At 54.0% G+C, this 17,482-nt stretch overlaps 1 protein-coding gene across 1 annotated transcript in view; it reads left to right on the top strand.

Moving 5' to 3' along the window:
* The first annotated feature begins 373 nt into the window (after positions 1-373).
* rusf1 (RUS family member 1) overlaps positions 374-17,482 on the top strand; it is a 29,693-nt gene continuing 12,584 nt past the window's right edge. The window contains exons 1-7 of the mRNA XM_070873479.1: positions 374-421; positions 756-788; positions 1,537-1,642; positions 5,263-5,364; positions 6,353-6,423; positions 8,687-8,871; positions 11,242-11,299. Of these exons, the coding sequence (XP_070729580.1) occupies positions 387-421; positions 756-788; positions 1,537-1,642; positions 5,263-5,364; positions 6,353-6,423; positions 8,687-8,871; positions 11,242-11,299 (590 nt within the window). The 5' untranslated portion in view covers positions 374-386. The remainder of the gene's footprint in view (positions 422-755; positions 789-1,536; positions 1,643-5,262; positions 5,365-6,352; positions 6,424-8,686; positions 8,872-11,241; positions 11,300-17,482) is intronic.

The following is a 17,482-nucleotide window of genomic DNA, read 5'->3' as shown; positions in this document are numbered from 1 at the left end:
GGGTTGGGGGAGATGGGGAGAGGTGGGGTTGGGGGAGATGGGGAGAGGTGGGGAGGGAGAGGGTGGGGTTCGGGGAGATGGGGAGAGGTGGGATATGGGGAGAGATGGGGTTGGGGGAGATGGGGAGAGGTGGGGTTGGGGGGACATGGGAAGAGGTGGGGTTGGGGGACATGCGGAGAGGTGGGGTTTGGGGATATGGGGAGAGGTGGGGTTGGGGGAGGTGGGGTTGTGGTTGGTGAGGTTCCTTGATTCCTTCCTTACACCCTGTCGTGCTAACTGCTCTCTGTGGTGTGTACAAGGTCCACCCGTCCTACTTCGCTTTCCTGGAAACGGGTGGTGCTGTGATGTGCTCATTGTCTGTAATCCTCTCTCCAGATGGCACCGGGATGGTTGGCCGTATCTTCTTTGCCTGGATGAAGGGTAAGTCTTGCAACTGTAACATTCAACACGATTAGTGTGACGTACCAGACCGCCCAACTGTCCGTGGTCCCTTGTCTGTGTGTCTGTCTGTGTGTGTGTGTGTCCGTGTGTAATGTCTGTGATCCCCTGTCTGTCTGTCTCTGTGTGTGTGTCCGTGTGTAATGTCTGTGATCCCCTGTCTGTCTGTCTCTGTGTGTGTGTCCGTGTGTAATGTCTGTGATCCCCTGTCTGTCTGTCTCTGTGTGTGTGTGTGTGTAATGGGGACTGTGATGTTCAAGTTATGACCTGTGCCCTCTTCCCCCATTCTCTCTTAACGTTGCCTTTATTCCACACAGGAGCAGGTTGGACTGTGATGCGAAGAAGTGGAGGTGAGTTTATTGCACTGAGACTCATGTTCCTGAAGCAGCAGATCTCTGTAATGCATTAAATGCCCTGTGACAGTGTAGATGGAGCCTTAAATCTGTATCTAACCCCGTGCTGTACCTGCCCTGGGAGTGTTTGATGGGACAGTGTAGAGGGAGCTTTACTCTGTATCTAACCCCATGCTGTACCTGCCCTGGGAGTGTTTGATGGGACAGTGTAGAGGGAGCTTTACTCTGTATCTCACCTGTGCTGTATCTGCCCTGGGAATGTTTGATGGCACAGTGTAGAGGGAGCTTTACTCTATATCTAACCCATGCTGTACCTGCCCTGGGAGTGTTTGATGGGACAGTGTAGAGGGAGCTTTACTCTGTATCTAACCCCCTGTACCTGCCCTGGGAGTCTTTGATGGAACAGTGTAGAGGGAGCTTTACTCTGTATCTAACCCCGTGCTCTACCTGCCCTGGGAGTGTTTGATGGGACAGCGTAGAGGGAGCTTTAATCTGTATCTAACCCATGCTGTACTTGCCCTGGGTGTGTTTGATGGGACAGTGTAGAGGGAGCTTTACTCTGTATCTAACCCCGTGCTGTACCTGTCCTGAGAGTGTTTGATGGGACAGTGTAGAGGGAGCTTTACTCTGTATCTAACCCCGTGCTGTACCTGCCCTGGGAGTGTTTGATGGGACCGGGTAAGGGGAGGTTTCATTATATTTACAGGCTGAGTATTTAAATAACCTTTTCTTTCTATGACCGCAGGCTGTTTGCTGATGGTCTGAACGACCTGGCGATATTCCTGGAAATTGTTGCCCCTGCTTTCCCGCCAATCTTCACCCTTACCATCTGCGTTTCTGGTGTGTTTAAGGTGAGTTCATTAAGGTGAGGGGGAACTGTGTCTCTGAACGGAAGCAGTAAAGCTCTCAGTTTGCTCTCCTGTGGCTGATAATGGAACCACATTTCACACTAAGGTCTCTTTACATTCTGATTACCGATGCCTTTCACACCCTTAGAACTCACGCCAAATTTGTGGGTAAGGTGGAACCGCACAGGGTAGGAAGCATTGGTGGTGAGTTAGCTGATCGGATCTGGTGCTGCCTTTAATGGACCGGCCAAGCTGAGCAGTGCTCCACTCAGCTCCAGAGAGTAGAAAGAAAAAAGTGAGAAATACTTACATTTATATAGCGCCTTTCACGACCACCGGACGTCTCAAAGCGCTTTACATCCGAGCAATGCCACAGGAGGTGTGGCAGTCCTCTGACTCTGGGAGCAATGCCACAGGAGGTGTGGCAGTCCTCTGACTCTGGGAGCAATGCCACGGGAGGTGTGACAGTCCTCTGACTCTGGGAGCAATGCCACAGGAGGTGTGGCAGTCCTCTGACTCTGGGAGCAATGCCACAGGAGGTGTGACAGTCCTCTGACTCTGGGAGCAATGCCACAGGAGGTGTGACAGTCCTCTGACTCTGGGAGCAATGCCACAGGAGGTGTGGCAGCCCTCTGACTCTCCGAGCAATGCCACAGGAGGTGTGGCAGTCCTCTGACTCTCCGAGCAACGCCACAGGGACGTCCACGGCCCTCACTGGGCAATGCCAAGGGTTGTCCACGGTCCTCACTAACTGAACAATGGCATAGGAGGCCCCAGGGTCCTCGCACTATGAGCAATGACACGGGAGGTCCCAGGGACCTCGCACTATGAGCAATGCCCCGGGAGGTCCATCGGTCCTCGCACTATGAGCAATGCCCCGGGAGGTCCATCGATCCTCGCACTATGAGCAATGCCCCGGGAGGTCCATCGGTCCTCGCACTATGAGCAATGACACAGGAGGTCCCGGGGTCCTCGCACTATGAGCAATGACACGGGAGGTCCATCGGTCCTCGCACTATGAGCAATGACACGGGAGGTCCCGGGGTCCTCGCACTATGAGCAATGACACGGGAGGTCCTGGGGTCCTCGCACTATGAGCAATGCCACGGGAGATCCATCGATCCTCGTACTATGAGCAATGCCCCGGGAGGTCCATCGGTCCTCGCACTATGAGCAATGACACGGGAGATCCATCGGTCCTCGCACTATGAGCAATGCCCCGGGAGGTCCATCGGTCCTCGCACTATGAGCAATGCCCCGGGAGGTCCATCGGTCCTCGCACTATGAGCAATGACACGGGAGGTCCTGGGGTCCTCGCACTATGAGCAATGACACGGGAGATCCATCGGTCCTCGCACTATGAGCAATGACACGGGAGGTCCATCGATCCTCGCACTATGAGCAATGACACGGGAGGTCCCGGGGTCCTCGCACTATGAGCAATGACACAGGAGGTCCCGGGGTCCTCGCACTATGAGCAATGACACGGGAGGTCCCGGGGTCCTCGCACTATGAGCAATGACACGGGAGATCCATCGATCCTCGCACTATGAGCAATGCCCCGGGAGGTCCATCGGTCCTCGCACTATGAGCAATGACACAGGAGGTCCCGAGGTCCTCGCACTATGAGCAATAACACGGGAGATCCATCGATCCTCGCACTATGAGCAATGCCACGGGAGGTCCATCGGTCCTCGCACTATGAGCAATGCCACGGGAGGTCCATCGATCCTCGCACTATGAGCAATGCCCCGGGAGATCCATCGATCCTCGCACTATGAGCAATGACACGGGAGGTCCCGGGGTCCTCGCACTATGAGCAATGCCCCGGGAGGTCCATCGGTCCTCGCACTATGAGCAATGCCACGGGAGGTCCATCGGTCCTCGCACTATGAGCAATGACACAGGAGGTCCCGAGGTCCTCGCACTATGAGCAATAACACGGGAGATCCATCGATCCTCGCACTATGAGCAATGCCACGGGAGGTCCATCGGTCCTCGCACTATGAGCAATGCCACGGGAGGTCCATCGATCCTCGCACTATGAGCAATGCCCCGGGAGATCCATCGATCCTCGCACTATGAGCAATGACACGGGAGGTCCCGGGGTCCTCGCACTATGAGCAATGCCCCGGGAGGTCCATCGGTCCTCGTACTATGAGCAATGCCACGGGAGGTCCATCGGTCCTCGCACTATGAGCAATGCCCCGGGAGGTCCATCGGTCCTCGCACTATGAGCAATGCCACGGGAGGTCCATCGGTCCTCGCACTATGAGCAATGCCACGGGTGGTCCTGGGGTCCTCGCACTATGAGCAATGCCCCGGGAGATCCATCGATCCTCGCACTATGAGCAATGACACGTGAGATCCTGGGGTCCTCACACTATGAGCAATGACACGGGAGGTCCATCGATCCTCGCACTATGAGCAATGACACGGGAGGTCCATCGATCCTCGCACTATGAGCAATGCCCCGGGAGGTCCATCGATCCTCGCACTATGAGCAATGCCACGGGAGGTCCTGGGGTCCTCGCACTATGAGCAATGACACGGGAGGTCCATCGATCCTCGCACTATGAGCAATGCCCCGGGAGGTCCATCGGTCCTCGCACTATGAGCAATGACACGGGAGGTCCATCGATCCTCGCACTATGAGCAATGCCACGGGAGATCCTGGGGTCCTCGCACTATGAGCAATGACACGGGAGGTCCATCGGTCCTCGCACTATGAGCAATGCCCCGGGAGGTCCATCGATCCTCGCACTATGAGCAATGCCACGGGAGGTCCTGGGGTCCTCGCACTATGAGCAATGACACGGGAGGTCCATCGATCCTCGTACTATGAGCAATGACACGGGAGGTCCATCGGTCCTCGCACTATGAGCAATGCCCCGGGAGGTCCATCGGTCCTCGCGCTATGAGCAATGCCACGGGAGGTCCATCGGTCCTCGCACTATGAGCAATGCCCCGGGAGGTCCATCGATCCTCGCACTATGAGCAATGCCACGGGAGGTCCATCGGTCCTCGCACTATGAGCAATGCCACGGGAGGTCCTGGGGTCCTCGCACTATGAGCAATGACACGGGAGGTCCATCGGTCCTCGCACTATGAGCAATGCCCCGGGAGGTCCATCGGTCCTCGCACTATGAGCAATGACACGGGAGGTCCATCGATCCTCGCACTATGAGGAATGCCCCAGGAGGTCCATCGATCCTCGCACTATGAGCAATGACACGGGAGGTCCATCGGTCCTCGCACTATGAGCAATGACACGGGAGGTCCATCGGTCCTCGCACTATGAGCAATGCCCCGGGAGGTCCATCGATCCTCGCACTATGAGCAATGACACGGGAGGTCCATCGGTCCTCGCACTATGAGCAATGACACGGGAGGTCCATCGGTCCTCGTACTATGAGCAATGTCCCCGGGAGGTCCATCGGTCCTCGCACTATGAGCAATGACACGGGAGGTCCATCGATCCTCGCACTATGAGCAATGACACGGGAGGTCCATCGGTCCTCGCACTATGAGCAATGACACGGGAGGTCCATCGGTCCTCGCACTATGAGCAATGCCCCAGGAGGGTCGGGCAGAGTTTCACTGTGTCCTTTCTCTGTTTCCAGTCCATAGTCGGGGTGGCAGGAGGAGCAACGCGGGCAGCCCTCACCATGCACCAGGCCAGGCGCGACAACATGGCCGACGTCTCGGCAAAGGACGGCAGCCAGGTACCCGCGGTGGGGGGTGGTCTCGCGACGGGTACGAGCAGGCGATGAGACGCCACCTTTCACGGGGTGCCCGATATCAGGAAAGGCCCAGGCTGCATCCGCGGCCAAGTGCTGAGTGAGCTGCATCATACCCAGTGTGGCACTGAACCTCACACATGGAGCAGGAAAGGCCCAGGCTCCATAAGCGCGTGTTTGTGTCTCTGTGTGTCTTTGTGGGCGATTGCGTGTGCATGTATATGTGTGGGTGATTTTGTGTGTGTATAGGTGAATGCGGGTGTGTGTGGGTGAATGTGCATGCATGTGTGTGCGTATGACTGTGTTTGTGCGCGTGAGCGTGTGTTTGTGCGCGTGGGCGTGTGTTTGTGCGCGTGGGCGTGTGTTTGTGCGCGTGGGCGTGTGTTTGTGCGCGGGGCTGTGTGTTTGTGCGCGGGGCTGTGTGTTTGTGCGCGGGGCTGTGTGTTTGCGCGCGCGGGGCTGTGTGTTTGCGCGCGCGGGACTGTGTGTTTGTGCGCGCGGGGCTGTGTGTTTGTGCGCGCGGGGCTGTGTGTTTGTGCGCGCAGGGCTGTGTGTTTGTGCGCGCGTGGGTGTGTGTTTGTGCGTGTGGGTGTGTGTTTGTGCACGCGGGTGTTTGCGCGCAGGACTGTGTGTTTGTGCGCGTGGGACTGTGTGTTTGTGCGCGCGTTGGTGTGTGTTTGTGCGCGTGGGTGTGTGTTTGTGCGTGTGTGGGTGTGTGTTTGTGCGTGTGGGTGTGTGTTTGTGCACGCGGGTCTGTGTGTTTGTGCGCGCGGGACTGTGTTTGTGCGTGTGTTTGTGCGTGTGGGTGTGTGCGTGCCTGTGTGGTGATTGTGTTTGTGCGTGCGCGCCTGTATGTGTGCGGATGACTCAGGGACCGACTGGGGGAGGCGGGGAATGGATGGGGAGTGTACAGACTTCCCTGCGGTTTGAAGGACTGTGTGTCTCATTCTCTGTCGCTCTGTGTCTGCCGCAGGAGACCCTGGTGAACTTGGCCGGGCTGTTGGTCAGCCTCCTTCTCACCCCACTCGTCACCGACAACATCCTGTACGTGGGTAACGCTAACTCCTGGAAATCCCAGGGGAGCGGCCGGGAATTCTGCACCGGGGTCGGGTTATGTGAGGGAGCGGAGGCGAATTCTGTGCTGGGGGCGGCATACCTGAGGGAGATGGTGGGAATTCTGTCGATAAGTTCGAGTATCTGCGGGAGAGAGTGGGAATTGCGGGCTGGGATTGGGATATGTGAGGAAGTGGGTGGGAATTCTGGGATTGGGATATGTGAGGGAGAGGGTGGGAATTCTGGGATTGGGATGTGAGGGAGAGTGTGGGAATTCTGGGATTGGAATATGTGAGGGAGTGGTTGGGAATTTTGGGATTGGGATGTGTGAGGGAGTGGGTGGGAATTCTGGGATTGGGATGTGAGGGAGAGTGTGGGAATTCTGGGATTGGAATATGTGAGGGAGAGGATGGGAATTCTGGGTTTGGGATGTGTGAGGGAGTGGGTGGGAATTCTGGGATTGGGATATGTGAGGGAGTGGGTGTGAATTCTGGGATTGGGATATGTGAGGGAGAGTGTGGGAATTCTGGGTTTGGGATGTGAGGGAGAGTGTGGGAATTCTGGGATTGGAATATGTGAGGGAGAGGGTGGGAATTCTGGGTTTGGGATGTGTGAGGGAGTGGGTGGGAATTCTGGGATTGGGATATGTGAGGGAGTGGGTGTGAATTCTGGGATTGGGATATGTGAGGGAGAGTGTGGGAATTCTGGGTTTGGGATGTGAGGGAGAGTGTGGGAATTCTGGAATTGGGATGTGTGAGGGAGTGGGTGGGAATTGTGGGCTGGGATGTGTGAGGGAGTGGGGGAATTCTGGGCTGGGATGTGTGAGGGGGAGGGTGGGAATTCTGGGCTGGGATGTGTGAGGGGGAGTGTGGGAATTCTGGGCTGCGATGTGTGCGAATTCTGGGATTGGGATATGTGAGGGGGAGGGTGGGAATTCTGGGCTGGGATGTGTGAGGGAGAGTGTTGGAATTGTGGGATTGACATATGTGAGGGGGAGTCTGGGAATTCTGGGCTGGGATGTGTGAGGGGGAGTGTGGGAATTGTGGGATTGGGATGTGTGAAGGAGAGTGTGGGAATTGTGGGATTGGGATGTGTGAGGGAGAGTGTGGGAATTGTGTGATTGGGATGTGTGAGGGAGAGGGTGGGAATTGTGGGCTGGGATGTGTGAAGGAGAGTGTGGGAATTGTGGGATTGGGATGTGTGAGGGAGAGTGTGGGAATTGTGGGATTGGGATGTGTGAGGGAGAGTGTGGGAATTCTGGGCTGGGATGTGTGAGGGGGAGGGTGGGATTTCCAGGATTGGGATGTGTGAGGGGGAGTGTGGGAATTGTGGGCTGGGATGTGTGAGGGGGAGTGTGGGAATTCTGGGCTGGGATGTGTGAGGGGGAGGGTGGGAATTGTGGGATTGGGATGTGTGAGGGAGAGTGTGGGAATTGTGGGATTGGGATGTGTGAGGGAGAGTGTGGGAATTCTGGGCTGGGATGTGTGAGGGGGAGGGTGGGATTTCCAGGATTGGGATGTGTGAGGGGGAGTGTGGGAATTGTGGGCTGGGATGTGTGAGGGGGAGTGTGGGAATTCTGGGCTGGGATGTGTGAGGGGGAGTGTGGGAATTCTGGGCTGGGATGTGTGAGGGGGAGTTTGGGAATGCTGGGCTGGGATGTGTGAGGGGGAGGGTGGGATTTCTGGGCTGGGATGTGTGAGGGGGATGGTGGGAATTCTGGGCTGGGATGTGTGAGGGGGAGTGTGGGAATTGTGGGATTGGGATGTGTGAGGGGGAGTGTGGGAATTCTGGGCTGGGATGTGTGAGGGGGAGTGTGGGAATTCTGGGCTGGGATGTGCGAGGGGGAGGGTGGGATTTCTGGGCTGGGATGTGTGAGGGGGAGTCTGGGAATTCTGGGCTGGAATGTGTGAGGGGGAGTGTGGGAATTGTGGGATTGGGATGTGTGAGGGAGAGGGTGGGAATTGTGGGCTGGGATGTGTGAAGGAGAGTGTGGGAATTGTGGGATTGGGATGTGCGAGGGGGAGGGTGGGATTTCTGGGCTGGGATGTGTGAGGGGGAGGGTGGGATTTCCAGGATTGGGATGTGCGAGGGGGAGGGTGGGATTTCTGGGCTGGGATGTGTGAGGGGGAGTGTGGGATTTCCAGGATTGGGATGTGTGAGGGAGAGTGTGGGATTTCTGGGCTGGGATGTGTGAGGCAGTGACTGGGAATGGTCTCCAGCGATACTGACCCGGGTTTCCATTCCTTTCCAACAGCCTCACTTACCTGCTCTATGCTCTCTTCACTTCGCTGCACCTGTACGCCAACTACCGTGCGGTCAGGGGCGTCGTCATGGAGACGCTGAACCAGGCCCGGCTCAGCCTGACGGTCAACGACTTCCTGCGGCTGGGCAAGGTTCCCCCTCCAAGCTCCGTCAACCCCCGGGAGCCCCTCCTGCCTGGTGAGCCCGGAATCTAACCTCCCCAACCGCAGCCTCCAGCTCCAGCTCCAGCTCCCGATTCCAGAGGCTCGAGCCCCAAAGTGCAGGCCGACAATCCCCGGTTGCCAGTACTGAGGGAGTGCTGCACTGTCGGAGGGGCGGTACTGAGGGAGTGCCGCACTGTCGGAGGGGCAGGACTGAGGGAGTGCCGCATTGTCGGAGGGACAGTACTGAGGGAGTGCCGCACTGTCGAATGGCAGTACTGAGGGAGTGCCGCACTGTCGGAGGGGCAGTACTGAGGGAGTGCCGCACTGTCGGAGGGGCAGTACTGAGATAGCGCCGCACTGTCGGAGGGGCAGTACTGAGGGAGCGCCGCACTGTCGGAGGGGCAGTACTGAGATAGCGCCGCACTGTCGGAGGGGCAGTACTGAGGGAGCGCCGCACTGTCGGAGGGGCAGTACTGAGATAGCGCCGCACTGTCGGAGGGGCAGTACTGAGGGAGCGCCGCACTGTCGGAGGGGCAGTACTGAGGGAGCGCCGCACTGTCGGAGGGGCAGTACTGAGGGAGCCCCGCACTGTCGGAGGGGCAGTACTGAGGGAGCACCGCACTGTCGGAGGGGCAGTACTGAGGGAGCACCGCACTGTCGGAGGGGCAGTACTGAGGGAGCACCGCACTGTCGGAGGGGCAGTACTGAGGGAGCCCCGCACTGTTGGAGGGGCAGTACTGAGGGAGCACCGCACTGTCGGAGGGGCAGTACTGAGGGAGTGCCGCACTGTCGGAGGGGCAGTACTGAGGGAGTGCTGCACCGTCGGAGGGGCAATACTGAGGGAGCGCCGCACTGTCGGAGGGACAGTACTGAGGGAGCACCGCACTGTCGGAGGGACAGTACTGAGGGAGTGCCGCACTGTCGGAGGGGCAGTACTGAGGGAGCGCCGCACTGTCGGAGGGGCAGTACTGAGATAGCGCCGCACTGTCGGAGGGGCAGTACTGAGGGAGCGCCGCACTGTCGGAGGGGCAGTACTGAGGGAGCGCCGCACTGTCGGAGGGGCAGTACTGAGGGAGCCCCGCACTGTCGGAGGGGCAGTACTGAGGGAGCACCGCACTGTCGGAGGGGCAGTACTGAGATAGCGCCGCACTGTCGGAGGGGCAGTACTGAGGGAGCCCCGCACTGTCGGAGAGGCAGTACTGAGGGAGCGCCGCACTGTCGGAGGGGCAGTACTGAGGGAGTGCTGCACTGTCGGAGGGGCAGTACTGAGGGAGCGCCGCACTGTCGGAGGGGCAGTACTGAGGGAGTGCCGCACTGTCGGAGGGGCAGTACTGAGGGAGCGCCGCACTGTCGGAGGGGCAGTACTGAGGGAGTGCCGCACTGTCGGAGGGGCAGTACTGAGGGAGCGCTGCACTGTGGAGGGGCAGTACTGAGGGAGTGCTGCACTGTGGGAGGGTCAGTACTGAGGGAGCGCCGCACTGTCGGAGGGGCAGTACTGAGGGAGCGCCGCACTGTCGGAGGGGCAGTACTGAGGGAGTGCCGCACTGTCGGAGGGGCAGTACTGAGGGAGTGCTGCACTGGCGGAGGGGCAGTACTGAGGGAGTGCCGCACTGTTGGAGGGGCAGCACTGAGGGAGCGCTGCACTGTCGGAGGGGCAGTACTGAGGGAGTGCTGCACTGTCGGAGGGGCAGTACTGAGGGAGTGCCGCACTGTCGGAGGGGCAGTACTGAGGGAGCACCGCACTGTCGGAGGGGCAGTACTGAGGGAGTGCCGCACTGTTGGAGGTGCCGTCTTTCAGATGAGACGTTAAAACGAGGCCCCGTCTGCCCCCTTGGGTGGGATGTAAAACCGCACAGCACCATTGGCGGAAGAGCGGTGTCGGGGGGGGGCGATATTTATCCCTCGACCAACATCACTGAAACACAGATGATCTTATCTATCTTTCTTTCTCTCTTCCTTTCCATCTTTCTTCGTTTCACTTTCATTCGCTCCTTTTCTCTTTTCTCTCTCTCTCTTTTCTTTCCCACATTTTTCTTTCGCTTCCATCCTTCCTTCCTTTCTCTCCTTCCTTGTTGTGGCAGAGTGAGACCCCGGGAATCCCAGGCCACACTCCCAGCCGTCTCTCTCTCACACACACACACACACACTGCAGCCCTCGGTTGGGGAGGGCAAGCTTCAAGCACCCTGGCCCAGCCTAGTGGCCTGACTGAGGGTGGGGGAAAGGTGGGTGTCACGCTGCCCACCAGCAGCCCCCTCTCCTGGGCTCCACCTCGGACAATCACCCTGCCGCCGGGCAGCATCAGCGGGGGGGGGGGGGGGGGAATTCTGCAACGAGGCCGCAGCAAGGTGTTCATCACGGTCAGACACCGGCTCCGCAACTAACTGCTCACTCTCTGCATTCCAGCCTTTCATCGCAGACTGTCCGTCAGACTGGGAGCCCCTCTCAACTCCATCTTACACAGGTCAGTGCAACAATCTCCGGTACCGACAAACCTCCAGTCTGCATCCCAGCCTGGAACTCACTCCCGGGTATCTGTTAATCTATATATAAACCCCCCGAATCCCTCGATTAGATTCCAGCCTGTAACTCACTCCCGGGTATCTGTTATTCTATATATAATCCCCCGAACCCCTCGATTAGATTCCAGCCTGTAACTCACTCCCGGGTATCCGTTATTCTATATATAAACCCCCCGAACCCCTCGATTAGATTCCAGCCTGTAACTCACTCCCGGGTATCGGTTATTCTATATATAAACCCCCCGAACCCCTCGATTAGATTCCAGCCTGTAACTCACTCCCGGGTTTCTGTTATTCTATATATAAACCCCCCGAACCACTCGATTAGATTCCAGCCTCTAACTCACTCCCGAGTATCTGTTATTCTATATATAAACCCCCGAACCACTCGATTAGATTCCAGCCTGTAACTCACTCTCGGGTGTCTGTTATTCTATATATAAACCTCCCGAACCCCTCGATTAGATTCCAGTCTGTAACTCACACACGGATATCTGTTATTCTATATATAAACCCCCCGAACCCCTCGATTAGATTCCAGTCTGTAACTCACTCCCGGGTATCTGTTATTCTATATATAAACCCCCGAACCCCTCGATTAGATTCCAGCCTGTAACTCACACACGGATATCTGTTATTCTATATATAAACCCCCCGAACCCCTCGATTAGATTCCAGTCTGTAACTCACTCCCGGGTATCTGTTATTCTATATATAAACCCCCCGAACCACTCGATTAGATTCCAGTCTGTAACTCACTCCCGGGTATCTGTTATTCTATATATAAACCCCCCGAACCACTCGATTAGATTCCAGTCTGTAACTCACTCCCGGGTATCTGTTATTCTATATGTAAACCCCCCGAATCCCTCGATTAGATTCCAGCCTGTAACTCACTCCCGGGTATCCATTATTCTATATATAAACCCCCCGAACCCCTCGATTAGATTCCAACCTGTAACTCACTCCCGGTTATCTGTTATTCTGTATATAAACCCCCCGAACCCCTCGATTAGATTCCAACCTGTAACTCACTCCCGGGTATCTGTTATTCTATATATAAACCCCCCGAACACCTCGGTTAGATTCCAGTCTGTAACTCACTCCCGGGTATCTGTTATTCTATATATAAACCCTCCGAACCCCTCGATTAGATTCCAGCCTGTAACTCACTCCCTGGTATCTGTTATTCTATATATAAACCCCGAACCTGTCGATTAGATTCCAGCCTGTAACTCACTCCCGGGTATCTGTTATTCTATATATAAACCCCCCGAACCTGTCGATTAGATTCCAGCCTGTAACTCACTCCCGGGTATCTGTTATTCTATATATAAACCCCCCGAACCCCTCGATTAGATTCCAGCCTGTAACTCACTCCCAGGTATCTGTTATTCTATATATAAACCCCCGAACCCCTCGATTAGATTCCAGTCTGTAACTCACTCCCGGGTATCTGTTATTCTATATATAAACCCCCCGAACCCCTTGATTAGATTCCAGCCTGTAACTCACTCCCGGGTATCTGTTATTCTATATATAAACCCCCCGAACCACTCGATTAGATTCCAGTCTGTAACTCACTCCCGGGTATCTGTTATTCTATATATAAACCCCCCGAACCCCTCGATTAGATTCCAGCCTGTAACTCACTCCCGGGTATCTGTTATTCTATATATAAACCCCCCGAACCCTTCGATTAGATTCCAGCCTGTAACTCACTCCCGGGTATCTGTTATTCTATATATAAACCCCCCGAAACCCTCGATTAGATTCCAGCCTGCAACTCACTCCCGGGTATCTGTTATTCTATATATACACCCCCCGAACCCCTCGATTAGATTCCAGCCTGTAACTCACTCCCGGGTATCTGTTATTCTATATATAAACCCCCCCCGAACCCCTCGATTAGATTCCAGTCTGTAACTCACTCCCGGGTATCTGTTATTCTATATATAAACCCCCCCGAACCACTCGATTAGATTCCAGCCTGTAACTCACTCCCTGGTATCTGTTATTCCATATATAAACCCCCCCGAACCACTCGATTAGATTCCAGCCTGTAACTCACTCCCTGGTATCTGTTATTCTATATATAAACCCCCCCCCCGAACCCCTCGATTAGATTCCAGCCTGTAACTCACTCCCGGGTATCTGTTATTCTATATATAAACCCCCCCGAACCCCTCGATTAGATTCCAGCCTGTAACTCACTCCCGGGTATCTGTTATTCTATATATAAACCCCCCCGAACCCCTCGATTAGATTCCAGCCTGTAACTCACTCCCGGGTATCTGTTGTTCTAAATATAAACCCCCCCGAACCCCTCGATTAGATCCCAGCCTGTAACTCACTCCCGGGTATCTGTTATTCTATATATAAACCCCCCGAACCCCTCGATTAGATTCCAGCCTGTAACTCACTCCCTGGTATCTGTTATTCTATATATAAACCCCCCCCGAACCCCTCGATTAGATTCCAGCCTGTAACTCACTCCCGGGTATCTGTTATTCTATATATAAACCCCCCCGAACCCCTCGATTAGATTCCAGTCTGTAACTCACTCCCGGGTATCTGTTATTCTATATATAAACCCCCGAACCCCTCGATTAGATTCCAGCCTGTAACTCACTCCCGGGTATCTGTTATTCTATATATAAACCCACCCGAACCCCTCGATTAGATTCCAACCTGTAACTCACTCCCGGGTATCTGTTATTCTATATATAACCCCCTAAACACCTCGATTAGATCCCAGCCTGTAACTCACTCCCGGGTATCTGTTATTCTATATATAAACCCCCCGAACCTCTCGATTAGATTTCAGCCTGTAACTCACTCCCGGGTATCTGTTATTCTAAATATAAAACCCCCCGAGCCCCTCGATTAGATTCCAGCCTGTAACTCACTCCCGGGTAACTGTTATTCTATATATAAACCCCCCGAACCACTCGATTAGATTCCAGTCTGTAACTCACTCCCGGGTATCTGTTATTCTATATATAAACCTCCCCGAACTCCTCGATTAGATTCCAGTCTGTAACTCACTCCCGGGTATCTGTTATTCTAAATATAAACCCCCCGAACCCCTCGATTAGATTCCAGTCTGTAACTCACTCCCGGGTATCTGTTATTCTATATATAAACCCCCCGAACCCCTCGATTAGATTCCAACCTGTAACTCATTCCCGTGTATCTGTTATTCTATATATAAACCCCCCGAATCCCTCGATTAGAATCCAGCCTGTAACACACTCCCAGGTATCTGTTATTCTATATATAAACCCCCCGAACCCCTCGATTAGATTCCAGCCTGTAACTCACTCCGGGTATCTGTTATTCTATATATAAACCTCCCCGAACCCCTCGATTAGATTCCAGTCTGTAACTCACTCCCGGGATCTGTTATTCTATATATAAACCCCCGAACCTCTCGATTAGATTCCAGCCTGTAACTCACTCCGGGTATCTGTAATTCTATATATAAACCCCCGAACCTCTCGATTAGATTCCAGTCTGTAACTCACTCCCGGGATCTGTTATTCTATATATAAACCCCCCGAATCTCTCGATTAGATTCCAGTCTGTAACTCACTCCGGGTATCTGTTGTTCTATATATAAACCCTCCGAACCCCTCGATTAGATTCCAGCCTGTAACTCACTCCCGGGTATCTGTTATTCTATATATAAACCCCCGAACCACTCGATTAGATTCCAGCCTCTAACTCACTCCTGGGTATCTGTTATTCTATATATAAACCCTCCGAACCCCTCGATTAGATTCCAGCCTGTAACTCACTCCCGGGTATCTGTTGTTCTATATATAAACCCCCCTGAACCTCTCGATTAGATTCCAGCCTGTAACTCACTCCCGGGTATCTGTTATTCTATATATAAACCCCCCGAACCCCTCGATTAGATTCCCGTCTGTAACTCACTCCCGGGTATCTGTTATTCTATATATAAACCCCCCTAACCGCTCGGTCGATTCCAGCCTGTAACTCACTCCCGGGTATCTGTTATTCTATATATAAACCCCCCCGAACCCTTCGATTAGATTCCAGCCTGTAACTCACTCCCGGGTATCTGTTATTCTATATATACACCCCCCGAACCCGTCGATTAGATTCCAGCCTGTAACTCACTCCCGGATATCTCTTATTCTATATATAAACCTCCCCGAATCCCTCGATTAGATTCCAGCCTGTAACTCACTCCCGGGTATCTGTTATTCTATATATAAACCCCCCCGAACCCTTCGATTAGATTCCAGCCTGTAACTCACTCCCGGGTATCTGTTATTCTATATATAAACCCCCCGAACCCGTCGATTAGATTCCAGCCTGTAACTCACTCCCGGGTATCTCTTATTCTATATATAAACCCCCCCGAACCCCTCGATTAGATTCCAGCCTGTAACTCACTCCCGGGTATCTATTATTCTACATATACACCTCCCCGAATCCCTCGATTAGATTCCAGCCTGTAACTCACTCCCGGGTATCCGTTATTCTATATATAAACCCCCGAACCCCTCGATTAGATTCCAGCCTGTAACTCACTCCCCGGTATCCGTTATTCTATACATTAACCCACCCGAACTCCTCGATCAGATTCCAGCCTGTAACTCACTCCCCGGGTATCTGTTATTCTATATATAAACCCCCCGAACCCCTCGATTAGATTCCAGCCTGTAACTCACTCCCGGGTATCTGTTATTCTATACATTAACCCACCCGAACTCCTCGATTAGATTCCAGCCTGTAACTCACTCCCGGGTATCTGCTATTCTATATATAAACCCCCCGAACCCCTTGATGTGTTCGTAATGGTCTCACAGCCTGTATGCAGCATTAACTATCAAAACCACCTATCCCAATTCATTCGTGCATTAGCGGATAATTCTGAACCTGTAAAATAATAGTCTATCATCCTTCCTGGAATGTCATGTTTTAGTACATTAATTTATTCCTGTGATTTGCTATTCTTTCCCCCTCTCCCCATTTACTGTGTATCTCTCCGACTCTCCCTGTCTCTCTCTCACTATCCATCTGTCTGTCTCTCTGTCTCCGTGTATCTCTCTCTCCTACTCTCCCTGTCTCTCCCTCACTATCCATCTGTCTGTCTCTCTGTCTCCGTGTATCTCTCTCTCTCCTACTCTCCCTGTATCTCTCTCACTATCCATCTGTCTCTCTCTGTCTCCGTGTATCTCTCTCTCCTCCTCTCCCTGTCTCTCCCTCACTATCCATCTGTCTCTCTCTGTCTCCGTGTATCTCTCTCTCCTACTCTCCCTGTCTCTATCTCACTATCCATCTGTCTCTCTCTCTGTCTCCGTGTATCTCTCTCTCCTACTCTCCCTGTCTCTCTCTCACGACCCATCTGTCTGTCTCTCTGTCTCCGTGTATCTCTCTCTCCTACTCTCCCTGTCTCTCTCTCACAATCCATCTAACTCTCTCTCTGTCTCCGTGTATCTCTCTCTCCTACTCTCCCTGTCTCTCTCTCACTATCCATCTGTCTGTTTCTCTGTCTCCGTGTATCTCTCTCTCCTAATCTCCCTGTATCTCTCTCTCTATCCATCTGTCTCTGTCTCCGTGTATCTCTCTCTCCTACTCTCCCTGGATCTCTCTCTCACTATCCATCTGCCTCTCTCTCTATCTCCGTGTATCTCTCTCTCCGACTCTCCCTGTCTCTCCCTCACTATCCATCTGTCTGTCTCTCTGTCTCCGTGTATCTCTCTCTCCTACTCTCCCTGTATCTCTCTCACTATCCATCTCTCTCTCTCTCTGTCTCCGTGTATCTCTCTCTCCTACTCTCCCTGTATCTCTCTCTCTATCCATCTGCCTCTCTCTCTGTCTCCGTGTATCTCTCTCTCCTACTCTACCTGTCTCTCACTATCCATTTCTCTCTCTGTCTCCGTGTATCTCTCTCTCCTACTCTCCCTGTCTCTCTCTCACTATCCATCTGTCTCTCTCTCTCCTACTCTCCCTGTATCTCTCACACTATCTATCTGTCTCTCTCTCTATCTCCGTGTATCTCTCTCTCCAACTCTCCCTGTCTCTCTATCTCACTATCCATCTGTCTGTCTCTCTGTCTCCGTGTATCTCTCTCTCCAACTCTCCCTGTC

The sequence above is a fragment of the Pristiophorus japonicus genome, unplaced genomic scaffold, assembly GCF_044704955.1.
Source record: "Pristiophorus japonicus isolate sPriJap1 unplaced genomic scaffold, sPriJap1.hap1 HAP1_SCAFFOLD_488, whole genome shotgun sequence".
In the NCBI taxonomy this organism is placed as follows: domain Eukaryota; kingdom Metazoa; phylum Chordata; class Chondrichthyes; family Pristiophoridae; genus Pristiophorus; species Pristiophorus japonicus.
Note: the sequence above shows the minus strand (reverse complement) of the source record. Positions and strands in the feature narration are given on the sequence as shown.